The following is a 15,377-nucleotide window of genomic DNA, read 5'->3' on the forward strand; positions in this document are numbered from 1 at the left end:
CACAATGGGGATAGTTCATTGATTAAATCATACAACCTTTCAGGTTTTTAACCACTAGGCTATGCCACCCCTGAAACAGATCAGAACGGTTTGTGTAAAGCCCTCCAACATCAGAGCAGGGATGAGAGAAGGTGAGATCGGATTAGATGTCCAACACACACTGAACGAGATTAACATCGCTTTGAACCCTGTGATGTAACATGATTGACCTTTCTGCCATAATGTACAAAGGACGTGGCTGCTTAACAATCACATACTGTGCGATATACAACTTATTAAGGAGGTCATTTTGAGAATCCAGTAATTAAAGCTGAAGTGTGTACATTTTCTGATGCCAGAATACAGATGGCAATATGCAGAGGAAAATTATCTATTTTTTTTTATAAATTATATAAAAAAATGTTAATTTTCCTTTAAAAAAAAAGTCTTCAAAAAATTGGATCTGTGGCACTTTCAAAACATTGAAATAATTGGGCATCTCAACTCAGCAACACTATTTCAAGCAATGGAGTGATTTGGGGGGCGGCACTATCTGTTTGACTGACCAATGGCAGAGAGGGGGAGTGTTCTGGAAACTTGTTTAAAAAGAAAATTACGGACTTCAGGTATAAAGACTTTTTTAATCAGTTGACATTTCTGTATACAGATGGTTTGAAAAAGTTATTTTAAAAAACGGCCATAATTCATGAGGAGTGTTATTATTGTATTATTAAAAGTCATTTTTGTTAATTGAAATTTAAGTATTAGACGAAAAAACTTTAAGTGAAAATTAGAAATGTTGCCTTGGCAACTAACCGAAAAAATAAATAAAATAAGTTGAAGTATTATAATTACGAAAACAAAAAATTAAAATAAAGCAAAACATAAATAATTAAAAACAAATAACAATGAAAAAGCACATACAATGACTAAAACTAAAACTTACATGAAAACTTCAATTTAAAAAATGTTCACAAAAATTAGAAATGTCACCTTGGAAACTGAAATAAAAAGTTAAAGTTGAAGTACTGAAACTACTTAAACATAAATAAAAATAAAGCAAAACAAATAATTTAAACAAAAACTAATAAAAATCTCAAAGCATGTAACAATATGACTAAAACTTCATTTAAAAAAATTTAAATTAAAATGAGAAATGTCTTAAAAAAAGTTAAAGTTGAAGTACTGAAATTACTTAAACATAAATAAAAATAAAGCAAACAAAAACTAATAAAAATCACAAAAGCATGTAAAAATATGACTAAAACAAACTAAAATTTACATGAAAACTTAAACTTAAAAAACAAATGAAAATTAGAAATGTTGCCTTGGAAACTAACTCAAATCAAATAAGTTTAAGTACTAAAATTAAACTAAAATAGAAATAAAAAATTAAGCAAAACAGTAATAATTTAAACAAAAATGAATACAGTATTGCTACTAAAATAACACTCTTTATGAACAGCCCAAAGGCATCGTCTTTTTAAAAATAAATTAATTCGGTGCTAGCTACTTCATAGCATTCTTAGACGGCCATGCTTCAATTCTGCAGGTGGTAAACACGATATCGAGCGCACTTTGATCGCACTTGCCAAATAGGCTTTACATCAAAGAGAGAACCATAAAAGGAGAAAACAGGTGAGAAAGAGAAAACAGAAGATATGAAGGGGGAGACAGTGGACAGAAAGAAAAATAGAGTGAATAGGAGGATGACAGTCATTATTGCTTCTAATGGCCGAAAGCCTGAACCGTGTGATACTGGCTACACTTGGCAGGCTTCGGTATCATCTGCTCATTTACAATGGCTTTTCTTTCTCAGCCACACAGGGAACTGCTCTTTTGTTTCTAAGCTTTTTCCAGTTAATTTAGTGAAATTTGCTCATTTTCTCCCAATAACGTCCCAGCTGTGAACCGAAAATGTTGGAACCAGCGACACCACATGAGTGACAACAGCATTCACCTGTGCTGTTTTGGTTCTGATGCATTAGGAAACTCAATATCTCAATATGGTTCTTTAAAGATTAATAGGAGGTTAGTAAGATTTATTATTCATTGTTTTCAGAAAGGGCTCATGCTTGACTTGATGTGGCCTGAGCTCTTTTGTCATCGGCTTTTGTCGTATGTTTCTTTTATCGGTCCTCCATATTGCATGTCATCTGTCTCTTGCTTTCCCTGTTTGTCCAGCCTATTGCTGAGGTCACAATTCTTCATCGGGGAAAGGAAAATCAATTGAAGGTCTTCAGACGTGACTGACGTCACCTTCCCAGAATTCCTTCACCGTTTCGAGTGACTTTGTGCGTGTTTTTTCTTTTTCTTTTTTAGTGGCAGGATTTATCAGGTAACGGATGAGCTCGGGTCAAATCTCTGGCTTATAAATTAATCACACAGGTTGTGGAAAAGCAGGATTTGTATGTGAGCAGATTCCTTCTCCCTATCAAACGGCCTCTGATTTCTAAACCCAGATTAACCTCTATTTTTAGGGGCATGCAATTTGTCTTGCATTATTGATGCTTTTTGCTGTTGCTTTTTGGAGGCTTGTCTCAAAGACATGTCCCAAAGTCTAATGAAGGTCTTTGTGAGTGCGTGTCTCACCCTTTCCAAATTGATGCCCCTTGGTACTCTTTAAATAGCCTAAGTCTGTTTTTTTTTCTCAGATACAATGCTGAAGAACACCCAATTTATGAATGCAGTGTGACTGCAGAGCTCTGCAAACAGGCCACAGCAAGTTTTATGTCCACCAAAAAAAAAATAAAAATAAAAAATAAATAAATAAATAAATAATTCTATCTATCTATCTATCTATCTATCTATCTATCTATCATGTTGCTTAAAAAATAAGACTTCAGAGGACTTATTATATATATCTTTTATATATAAAACATTATTATTTTATAATCTTTTATTTTTTTATATAATATATAACCAATAATTGGAATAAATAAAAACGTTTAACATTTTGCAAAGTTTCTTAAAGGGATAGTTCACCCAAAAATGTAAATTCTGTTGTTCCAAACCTGTATGAGTTTCTTTAGTTTATTTTATTTTATTTTATTTTTTATTTATTAACAGTTGGTGGCAGCCATTGACTTCCATCGTATGAAAAAAATACTATGGAAGTCAATGGCTACCATCAACTGTTTGATTACCAACATTCTTCAAAATATCTTCTTTTGTGTTCAAAAAGAAAGAAACTCATACAGGTTTGGCAAAACTTGAGGAAATGATAACAGAATTTACATTTTTGCGTGAACCATCTCTTTAAGAACCTCCAAAACGTTAAACATTTTTATTTATTCCAATTTTTGGTTCGAAGGCGAGTACATTTTTCTAGCTTGAACTTATTTGAACAATGCCTAAAACTTGGTATTTCAATACTTCCTGTGTCTGTTTGCCTCTTTAAGAAGAATCGTATTCCCCAATTGTAAGTCGCTTTGGATAAGCATCTGCAAAATGACTAAATGTGAATGTAAATGATAACAGATTTTCAATTTTTAGTTGAACTGTCCCTTTAAGCTCATCAAAGCTGCTATATATATAATAAGTATTATGACAGGAGTAGCAATGTTCCAAATTCATTTGAGTTGGATCATTTCAGTGACTCATAAAATTCATAAGTTCATAAAATCAGTTTGAATGATTAGTTCACAATAGTTCAACTCACTGATTCGGTTTTTGAGTTAACAGCTCACATTTCTGAAGATGATCAATCAGAACGTTTACATGGACAACAATACTCTGATTTTAATACGATTAAGACAATACTCTGATTAAGAATCTACCATGTAAACAATGCAACTCCAGAGGGGACGTCAGATGGCGTCGCGTGGTGACGTAATTACGTGTGCCATTAATCGAACTATGTACTATAACATGTAAAACGGGAACATGAAAGGAATATTCTAAAATCAACTCATGTAAACACGTTAATCATAATATTGTCTTATTTAGAATAAGGTAAATAATTAGATTACTGATGTCCATGTAAACGTAGTCAGTGAGAAACAACTTTACGTTAAAATTTCTGACACAGCTATCAAGGGACTTCAAAACTCATGATTCTTTTTATTTTGACAGCCTGATTCACTTTTATTATATGAAATGGTCATTTTCATTTTTATGTACATTTTTGCTTTAAAGAAACCAATTCCACACTGAAATGAAGTTGTAGCTGCTGTAGAGAGACAGAAAAGCGCATTCGAGCATATACAATTGTGTCGAGGTCACGTCTTCTATGCTTGTCTTTAGCATTCACCAGTAGGACAGATGGTCACATGGCAACCATCCCACCTCTGACAATACAGCCTGTCTGTCATTCGGTAGTCAAGGCTACAGTTACAAAAGCAAAACTCTCTCAATACGAGTACTCGATATACCTCCACACTCGATTATACTGCAACCAACAGCAGAAGCAATATCAAATAATGAATTCTTTCATCTTTTTAGAGCTCCCAAATAAAAATTACCAAGGTGGATATTATTAACCAAAGATGCCTGTTTGGTCCGAAGCACAGACAATTATTTGATACAGGATCGGTGGATATTTATAAAGCAAGGCTGAGAGCTTTTCTCATTCGCTCAGATCCATTTCAGCCAAGTGCATCGGCCTCATCGGAGGCACCAGCCAGGGGTTTTTAGCATGAGATAGGATTCTTGAAAGCATCTATTTTAGTTCATGGATGTATGCCGTTATCAGCGGCCAGGACATTTTGTGTGGTTCTCTAGGTCTCCAGTCCGGCGCCCGTCAAAATACGTCTGGCTTTGGTTTTTACAAGACACAGAGGCTACATTAATGCAATTACAGCATGTGCGTGTGTGTATATACAGTACACTGACCTCTGAACATTTCAGCGTTGCAAAAAAATCTCTTCTATTGTTTGAGAGCGTTCAGAGAGCTGACTCATGTCTGCTCACGGCAGACATAAAAACGGGCTATTTTTCACTTTGTGCCGAGGAAGATTTCTTCACATTAGGTGGCATGAGTAATACCACCAACGTAGCAGTGTTCGCTAATTACTTCACTTGTGTTTGGTTTGGCTTGTTGTCAAACATTAGATATGCACTTGCGAAACGACAATGGAAGTCTTTAACCTGTGCTAAACAGATGTAGAGAAGCAAAGCATTCATTTACGACTGAACGTTTTATATGTGTTGCAGAGTCTGTAGCCAATTCAGGGACATGTCCGGTCTGCCAAGGTAGACATGGGCTGACGTTTCGTTATTTATCAGAAGCATCTTCTTGACCAGTGGATATCAAAACAGCCCACAGGTGATCCTGCTGTCAGAAATGATTTTGACAGCTTTATCAGTAAGAGTAAATTAGCATCAAAGATGATGATCAATTAAATTTCAAAAATAATATACATAACTAAAAATAAATAACTATAAAAAAACAAACAGTGATATCTTGAGGATTAAGCATACAAAGTCATTTTCCTTTTTTCCCCTCAGATTTGGAATTAATTAAATAAGCAGTCAGTCCAAATACTGCCGTTTTGTCCCTCAATTCTTCGCATGTCTGTTTAACACTGGGTGTCTTGTTACATAACACTGAAGGTTTGAAATCATAATGCGATTCTTCTCGCTGTACGAGCTGTGCGCTGCATCTTCTGCCAAGCAACTGAAAATCTCTCACGAGTTCAGTGCTCTGGTGAAGAGAGAGAATGAAGGACATACTGAGACTGCAGTGCAGAGTATCACAAACTACAACTGATAATAATTTTGTGAGCTTTTCAAAATGTAACTAACATTTTACATTATGATTATATAACATCAGCTGAGCAATGATATGTGGTGTAATGGTTTACTGTAGGCTGACAAACAAAACGTTGGTCTAGCGGTCCAGTGATAAATGCTCATAATTAATAATGCTGATATTTTTATAATTTAGATGTCTATACACTACCCTTCAAAAGTTTGGGGTCGATAAGACTTTTCAAATCTTTTTGAAAGCTGCATTTATTTGACCAAAAAACAGCAAAAACAGTAATATTGTTATAGAACCATTTTCTTTAATGTCATTTAAAATGCAATTTATTCCTGTGATGCAAAGCTGAATTTTCCGCATCATTACCACAGTTTTCAGTGTCACATGATCCTTCAGAAATCATTCTAATGTCCTGATTTGTTGCTCGAGAAACATTTCTTATCATAATCAATATTCAAAATAGTGCTACATAATATTTTTGTGGAAACGGTGATTATTTTTTTTCAGATTCTTTGCTCAATGGATAGTTCAAAGACATTGATTTGAAATAGAAATGTTTATTTATGAGGTTTACTATATAGCAACTGACATAATTTGTGTTTTATCCATTATCCAATGGGCTGTTTGAGCACTTTTGGAACACAAAGGATAGTTAAAGGGGTCATATGATGCGATTTCAATTTTTCCTTTCTCTTTGGAGTGTTACAAGCTCTTGGATTAGCTTGCTAGATTGTTAGCAGTACACATTAATAAAGTGCACACTGTGTAATTGCTGGGACCAGCAGGCCGCTAGTGGTACTGCATCAACAAACACCTTCAAACGGCTGCCGCGATTCCATTCACCCCTATGGTGGCTCCATTCACATGTTTTCCAAACACAAGCTAATTCCTGAGGGTTCAAGTGCTGCTGCCTCAGCAATTACAGCCTGTACCTTTAATTAGCTTTCTGCGTATTGTACAAGCAAAGCAAAGCAGAATGTCGCACACAGACGCTTGTAAACATACAACTCTCACATAAGAGAGGGAAACCTTCTCATGTTACAAACGCCCTCTTGCCTTTTCGGTCCTGTGGCTCTTTGCCTCCTCATCCAGAGAGCAAAGCGCGAGCCGTGCCGCGCTGTCACAGGGCGGCAATCCAGCAGGAAGTGTTGGCGGTGATATCAAAAGCGACAGGGAAATGAGCTGCAGTGCATCATGTGCGGACTGCAGGCGCGAGCTGTACTGATCGCTAAAGGAAGTCTGTTAGACAGGACCCAGAGAAACATCACAAATATCTGAGGGCCGTCGCAATGAGGGCATTCCAGCAGAAAAGAGCAGGAATTTAATCTTGCCAGTCCTGCTACATCATCTACACGCTGAACAGGGATAGCATTTTCCTGCTATCGGGAATAGAGTCAGGATAGGAAGGAATGTGAAGGTGCTTTTGAAGTGGTTGTAAAGTCAATTTATGGGTAAATCTTTGATAGATAAGGTAATCGAAATGGTTAAGCCATATAAGTTTGACCAGAAATACACTGAAAAGACCAAATGTTGTGTTGTGGATGCTGGTCTTCAGAATGGGATGCTGATGTATCCAAACCAGGAAATCCATGCTGGTATGAGCTGGAGGGTCATGTGCCATTCAGAAATGAAAACAGATTCTTTAGAAATTCCAGTTTGAATTGAGGTAGCAAACAGAAAGAAAAAAAAATTGCATTTCGAATTTAGATGAAAGTAAGCAGAATTAAAATTTAAATTCAATGAAAATCATACATGTGCACCTGTATTTTTAAGTTTATCAAGGCAAAATGTGAAAAGTGTGAATGTGAAATGTGAAAAGATTACAAAGCCTTAAAATGTGAAGATGTATAGATTTTTTGGGCACCAAAAGTTTGGGGTCAGTAAGGTTTTTTAATGTTTTGAATATGTTTATGCTCAAATAGGCTGCATTTATTTATTCAAAAAGAGTCAAAACTGTAATATTTTGAAATATTATTGCAATTTTAAATAACTGTTGTATTGTTGAATATAAATTTTAACATTTTTGAAAGTGGAATTTATTTGTAATCATTCCAATATACTGTTTTGGTGCTCAAGAAACATGTCTTATTATTATAAATGTTAAAACAGTTGTAGTGCTTAATCTTTTTGTGGAAACGTTTTTTTTTTGTAACAATGTAAAAGTCTTTACTGTTACTTTTGATCAATTAAATACATCCTTGTTGCATAAAAGTATTAACTTATTTTTAAAATGTCTTACTGACATTTATAAAATTACCTTTTGTGGGTCAGGGCACAAAAACACTTCATTTCCCAGAATGCATTTTACTGTGTTGAACTGCAGTTCAGTAAACTCCTCTTCCTGTCATTCTAATTCATATTCCAATTCAACTTCCTGTAAGGTGTGGCCAAATCAATTCAAATCTGCACTCATGAATCGAAAGGGAACCAATTTTTCATTTGTAATTTTGCTGGGAGAAAAACGGTTTTGCCTTCAAGTGGTCCCACTTTAACACGTCACTTTCTGTCTCCCCTGCAGGTTCTACTGGGACTTGATAATGCTCATCATGATGATGGGGAATCTAATTATCATTCCTGTGGGAATTACCTTCTTTTCCGAGCAAACCACCACCAGCTGGCTCATCTTCAACGTGGCATCGGACACCATCTTCCTGGTGGACCTGGTCATGAACTTCCGAACGGGAATTGTGAACGAGGAGAGCTCAGAGATCATCCTGGACCCAAAGGTCATTAAGATGAACTACCTGAAGAGTTGGTTCGTGGTAGACTTCCTGTCCTCCATCCCGGTGGATTATATCTTTCTAATAGTGGAGAAAGGCTTCGATTCGGAGGTCTACAAGACGGCCCGAGCGCTGCGTATCGTACGCTTCACCAAAATCCTCAGCTTGCTCCGTCTTCTCAGGCTTTCACGCCTCATCAGATACATCCACCAGTGGGAGGAGGTGAGGGGACAGCGTGTGTATGAGTGTGTGAGTGAACGAGCTATGACGCAGATGGCCTTTAGTAACACGTCTTGGATTTGCTAGCTTCCAGTATGAGCAAGAAGAGATGTTAGTTGACGTTGTGCGCATTTAGGTGTGTGTGCATTTGTTTGACACAATCAACCCAAGGTTCTTTGATCTCAGGTGTTGTTCTGCAGCACGCACCCCTCTCCGAGACCTCTGACGCACACTCTTTAGAAGTGGAGATACTTATTTGGGGGTTAAGGTAAGCATATCTGCCGCTTAGCGCTCGGCGACACCTCAAGAGCCACATTGGGGAGCGAGAGCTGGAAGAGGAACTGACCTCTTCAACGCTGCGAGAGCAGTTGAGCAAAACTATTAAATGCCTCGGCATTCATGATAGAGCACTTCACTCCCACCTCTGTCTGAGACACCCTAAGCTAAAATACAAAGCATTAATCTTCACATGACGCATTTGGTTTGCAAGCCCTCCCCAACTGGCTGGTTTCACAAGAGCGTTGTTTCACTTTAAGGTCACTTTAATCAGAAAAACACTGCATGTTTCTGCTTCTCACCTGCTATTATCCCTAGCCAGTTGTACAGTAAATTACAGCTTATGTTATGAAAGTTAACCCAACTCAGACAACCTTTTCTCGCCAAGCTTGATAAAAAAGATATGGTTAGCTGATCTTTCCCAGGTAAAAATGCAACATCAGTGGTGTCGAGGAGGTTTGAAAGCTGGAGAAGGAATTCGAGATCGCTCTTTGTTTTGGTGCCCTGCGGGTTATTAAACTCTTAAAGCCAGTTCGTCTTCCTCTTCAGCTGGCAGACACACAAGTCTGGACCGGTAGAGAGCAGAGTCGACGCTTCTGATCTTACCTAATTGAAATACAGATGTACCACTCAGGAAGAGTAAAACAAACTGACAGTAATCACGGCTGATTCATTACTATTGTTTTCTGCTGCAATCTACCATTGGATTAGTTAAGACAGGGACTCCATTAACATTTTTCTTTACGCTTGTGCAGAGAGAAAACAAAAACATTGCCAAAAACACCTAGTGCTAAAAACGCAGCCCAGAATTCACCATCATGATGCTAAGGTGTTGTGTGTGATTTCCAAACTGTTGCTATGTGGTTTATAAGATATTGCTATGTGGTTTCTAGCATGTTTTGGGTGGTCACTTAATAGTTCGATTTGAAATAGCCTACTGAAGTCAATGTAAATCTAGGGTTATTTCCTACGCAGTCACATTGTAAAAACATGCCATTGGCGACATTTCTGCAAAATGATTATACGTTGATTCTTGCATGTTTTTTCAACACTTTCAAAGCGCAATGTCCACTTTGTCCAGTGGGACTAAAATCATTCAGTTTTTTCCGAAATATATTAACTTGAATCTGGCAACATTTTATTACATTGCCTGCACATATAGTGATAGTTTGGAAATGAAATATCCAGTGAGAGACGCTAAAAGGGTTAGTTCACCCAAAAATGAAAATTAGCCCATGTATTACTCACCCTCAAGTCATCCTAGGTGCATGCAAAATGATAAGTCAGATGGCTTAGAATATTAATAGCACATCTCTTCTCAAAAAGCCATGAGGTGTCATTCACATCTAAATGCTAATGTTTTGGGGCGAGAAACATGAAAAATGTAGGGTTAAGTTTGTGTTTGAACCTTTAACCCTAAATATGACCTAACTATGACCAAATAATGCAGTAAAATGTACATTTTAAAGTAGAACGTACAATTCATTCTGCTTGTGTTTCATGAATTAGGTCTATTGACCAGAATTCCTTGCATTCCTTGCTATAATTTTTCAACACTGTAGAACTGTGTTCACAAGGATCTTTCTGTTTTGATTTATAATAGTGATAGATAGACCAATATGTCACATCAGATCTTTAATTTTTTTTTTTTTTTGTAAAAACATTACGGTTTAAAAGTTTGGAGTTAGTAAGATTTTTAAAATGTTTTGTCTCTTATGCTCACCAAGGCTGCATTTATTTGATTGTTTGATCAGTAAAATAGTGAAATATTATTACAATTCAAAATACCAGTTTTCTATTTGAATATACTTTAAAATGTCATTTATTCCTGTGATGCAAAGCGGAATTTTCAGCATCTTATGCTATTTGGATTGGGACAGAGAGGAACAAGCATGCATGGGTGGTACAGTATATTAAAAGGAAAGAAAAGAGGTAATGGAGAAAAAACAGGAGGGATTGGACATTCAGTGTGATTTTGGAAAAATAAACAGACGAGGGTGGGGGGACAAGTGAGCGCTCAAATCCCCAAGTCAATGAGGGTCACATCTGTCCATTTGCTCTCACACCAGCGTTTTGTCTGCTCTGGAGGCCTGATGGTGTGTGTATGTGTGTGTCAGTGTAGAACCCACAAAACACAGCTGTTCCCTCTCATTGTCCAGCACAGGTAACTTCACCATCTAAACCACATTATATATATATATATATAAATAAACAAAATGTACACCTGTTATAGTCTTATAAATTTGTTTTTTTATTTTATTTGAGTTGAGTTGAGTTGAGTTCAGCTCTGCTCTATTTTATTTTATTTTATTTTAGCATTTGCAATCCAAATTCATATAAAAATGTCTTAACTATTGGCAGCAGAAACAAAAACTTCAAGGAATATTGTTAATAAGCAATTATTAACATCCATACTTCATCCATATTCAGATTTCAACACAAATCTCCCTCCCCAAACTAAGTTATGATATCACATCCATATGCACATTAACATTCGCCTTGCAATATTTGCATATCAATGCATATTCAGTATTTACATGCTTGGTCTGTCCTGATAAACGACAGTGTTAAGTATGCCAGTATACAGAGGTTTGCCAAGCATAACAGAGCTATTAACATATAGAAGTCTTAAAGAAACAGTAGAAAAAAAACAGCCTGTGGAAAGAGGGTGAAAACTGAACGTGTAAAGAAAAATGACAACCGTTTTGGTGTCAGATATCTTAAATAACATTGTGAGAGGACTTCAAAATAAAAAGTGCAGAAGAGGTCAGAAATAGCTGAAATGATCAAACCTTAATTTCTTTAAATGGGGGTTGCATTTAAACCACATCATGCATCCGAACCAAGCAGGTCACAGAAGATCATGAACAACAGTCAGATGATGCTGTCTCTTTAAGCATGTCTCAACCTGGGAGGAATTTAAGCAGAATGATTCATCAGTGAGCTGGTAAATTGATCTAAAAGGGGCAAATCAGACCACGTACTGAGCTCACTTAGGGAAGAAGGAGCACCGTAGGGGGGCAGAGAGGTACTTAATGACGACAGTGTTAGTAAACTGGTCTGGAGACGAGTCATCCGATAAGGCCCGATTTCACCTGCAGGTTTTTTTTTAGGACAGTGAGGATCCTTAGGGTCCTTGTGCAGGTTTCCAAATGGACTGTGCCCTTGAAGAAAGCCTCAAAAATCTGAAATTAAGGAATCAATTATCAGTTTATTAATTTAAAATAAAAATGCAAATAAATAAATAATTATATTTTCAAATAGACATTTAAATTGTTTAAATGCGTAGTTCAATCACTTAATTAATCAATCAATTAACAATAAATAAATAAATGAATTAATAGCTATTTATATGAACAAATAAACATATATTTTAAAAGTTTATTTAATTAATTTTTTTAATAATACATTAAAATATTAAATAATTAAAGCATTAAAATAATACATTAATAACTTAATAAATAATGCAATTATTATTTGCTTAAAATAATTAAGGCAAATAAATTTTAATATTAACAAATAAAATAACACAAGTTATTAATTATAAACAATAATTAATAATTTAATTCTAAATAAAATAAATACTAACAATAAAAATAATTACATAACAATTAATAAGAATTAATATTTTTTAATAATATTATTTAATAATATTCAATAATATAATAAATAATAATTAATATTAATGAATAATAAGAAATTAAAATAATACATGATCTAAATAAATAAATACATATTTGATTGAAATAAATGTTAGAAATAAAAATAAATAAAATAATTTAATTTTAATTTGTAATGCAACCTATTATTATTAAATTAAAAGTGCATAACTAGAAATGTCTATTGTTTGTTTATATAAACTGAGAAGCCCTTGAAGATCCCAGAAAATATTTAGTCGCTTTATACAAATGTACGTACCGAATATTCCTTTAATTGTAACTTGATTCATTTTAAAGCATGTTTGTTTGGCGACTGTCTAGGTGCTCAGCACCTCAGAAATACACAGTGCATTCAAATGTCACAATCGACGGGTCAATACTGTCCTTTCTACAACAAAAGGTCACCAAATCCCAGAGTAAATGTTGCTCCTGAGAAGCGACTACATCACTTTGGTTGGTTTCAGTCAGACTGTTTTGTCGTTCACCTGTGTGTTTTTCAAAGCACCTGTGTCTGTTTCTGGTGACTCATCCCTTCTCCACAAACATCCCGCCCCTGCGTGGCGCACAGGTGTCAGGAGGCAGTGCTAGGTGACGGAGTTAGTGCTAGGTGAGGGCAGGTGAGGATATTGCCTCAGCGAGATCTTGCATCTGTGCCAAGTAATAGAAACCGTAGCACAAACAGTTCAGTCACACCTTTAAGATGCGAGAGCAGGGCGGCTTCTATCAGCATCCGCTCCCTGAAAGCAGAACTCGGCTGAGTCAGCTTGAGCTGCTTATCTTGACAGCAAGATTCCAGTGATTTATGCGCAGTTATTTCCTCAGATTTGGAGGAAACTTATCTACTTTTTTATTTGTGTGCTAACATGAGGGCAAATAAAACAGCCTAGAAAACTGCTTTCATATTTTCATATCAACTTTTATGTCTCTTATGCTCAAAGCGACATTTATTTGCTCAAAAATACAGTAAAAACAGTAAGATTGTGAAATATTATTACAGTTTAAAATAACGGTTTTCTGTTTTAATATATTTAAAAATGTAATTTATTCCTGTGATGTAGAAGCTGAATTTTCAGCATCATTACTCCAGTCTTCAATGTAACATGATCCTTCAGAAATCATTCTAATATGCTGATTTGGTATTCAATTATTATCAATTATTATTGGTGTTCAAACATTAATAATTGTTCTTATAATCATCGCTGAAAACCTTTTTTTGTGTGTGTGCTGCCTAACATTTTTGTGGAAACTGGGATACTGTTTTTTTTTTAGGATTCATTTGATTAATAGAAAGTCCAAAGTAGCAGCATTTATTTGAAATATAAATCTGTAATATGTAATAAATGTAATAGTGTAAACGTCACAAAAAAATACATAAAAAAAACTTAGCAACCAAAATTTGGAATGGTAATGTATGAAGGTTTTTTTCTACAAAGATATTTTTATTAAATAATAATAATAATAATAATAAAACATTTATTAAGTCTCTTAAAATTATTAAATTCAGCATTGCCATTACAGGAATAAATTAATATAGTTAATAAATATATTAGTTAATATATTTATTTTAATTTCTAATAATACATTTCACAATATTACTGTTTCTACAGTATTTATATATATATATATATATATATATTTTTTTTTTTTTTTAGACCTGTAGTGAACATCCACAAAGCCTCAAGAAAGTAAGTCTAAAAATGGCACCATTGAGTGGAGGTGAGATTTCAGATATGCAAATAGCAGGTTAAAGTGCTGCTCCTAATTGGCTAAAGTATTGTTGCTGTACATGCTCGCTTACACAAGCCTCTTGAGCCACTGAATATCCTCATCACTCTCTGTGTGTGTGTAAGCTGTCTGTCTTCCTCAGCAGGCTAAAAGCTCTCATCACGCAGTGAGTGTATGTGACTGGCTGTTTGGACACGGCAGGTCTCTTTAGCAAGAAGTCTGTTTTAATGGTTTGGAAGACCAATGCAGGCCTGAGCATCTAATCAATGCCTGTGGATGAGATTCATTCTCAAACAACAATGTTGTGAAATATTATTACAGTTTAAAATAACGGTTTTCTGTTTTAATATATTTAAAAATGTAATTTATTCCTGTGATGTAGAAGCTGAATTTTCAGCATCATTACTCCAGTCTTCAATGTAACATGATCCTTCAGAAATCATTCTAATATGCTGATTTGGTATTCAGGTAACATTTGTTATTATTATCAATGTTGCTGCTTACAATGCCTGTGGATGAGATTCATTCTCAAACAACAATGTACACTTATAGTAACTTGGTATTAGGTAAGGTATGATTGGATTTTGAATATTATAAGACTTTATGTCTATTCATGTTGTACAGACCTCTTGACATCAGTATCCACTGAATCTAGTGAATCCCGGAAGGAAATGTACAGATCATATTTGATCTTTAAATCAGAGATTATTAAGCTGCAATAAGAGCGAATCAGAAGATTTAATCAGAAAAATTTGAATCAAGGTTTCATGTGTTTGAAAATATTTACATAACGATTTAGTTCATTTTTACAATATATTCCCTTCAGAGTAATGTATTATTCTCTCTTCCATTAAAAAAAAGAAAAAAAAAGGAATGAAATAACTGTCTTGAAATAATTGTCTTTATATATGTGTGTGTGTGTGTGTCTGTGTGTGTGTGTGTGTATAATCAAAATTTTAAATTGCATTTTGTAAAATAAATTAAAAATGCATTTTGGAAATAGTTTTTTATGATTTTGACAGACATTTCTTCACAGTTTTGATGATACTGACCTGTTGATAATTATATATATATATATATATATATATATATATT

The 15,377-nt window shown here is 34.9% G+C and overlaps 1 protein-coding gene across 2 annotated transcripts in view; it reads left to right on the forward strand.

The window, feature by feature from the left end:
• LOC107749006 (potassium/sodium hyperpolarization-activated cyclic nucleotide-gated channel 1-like) overlaps window positions 1–15,377 on the forward strand; it is a 114,462-nt gene that overhangs the window by 4,278 nt on the left and 94,807 nt on the right. For both annotated transcript variants that reach the window (XM_016564046.1, XM_016564045.1), the window contains exon 2: window positions 8,202–8,625. In XM_016564046.1, coding sequence (XP_016419532.1) covers window positions 8,202–8,625 — 424 coding nt within the window. The remainder of the gene's footprint in view (window positions 1–8,201; window positions 8,626–15,377) is intronic.

This window comes from Sinocyclocheilus rhinocerous, unplaced genomic scaffold (genome assembly GCF_001515625.1).
Source record: "Sinocyclocheilus rhinocerous isolate Xijiao unplaced genomic scaffold, SAMN03320098_v1.1 scaffold260, whole genome shotgun sequence".
NCBI classification, from domain to species: domain Eukaryota; kingdom Metazoa; phylum Chordata; class Actinopteri; order Cypriniformes; family Cyprinidae; genus Sinocyclocheilus; species Sinocyclocheilus rhinocerous.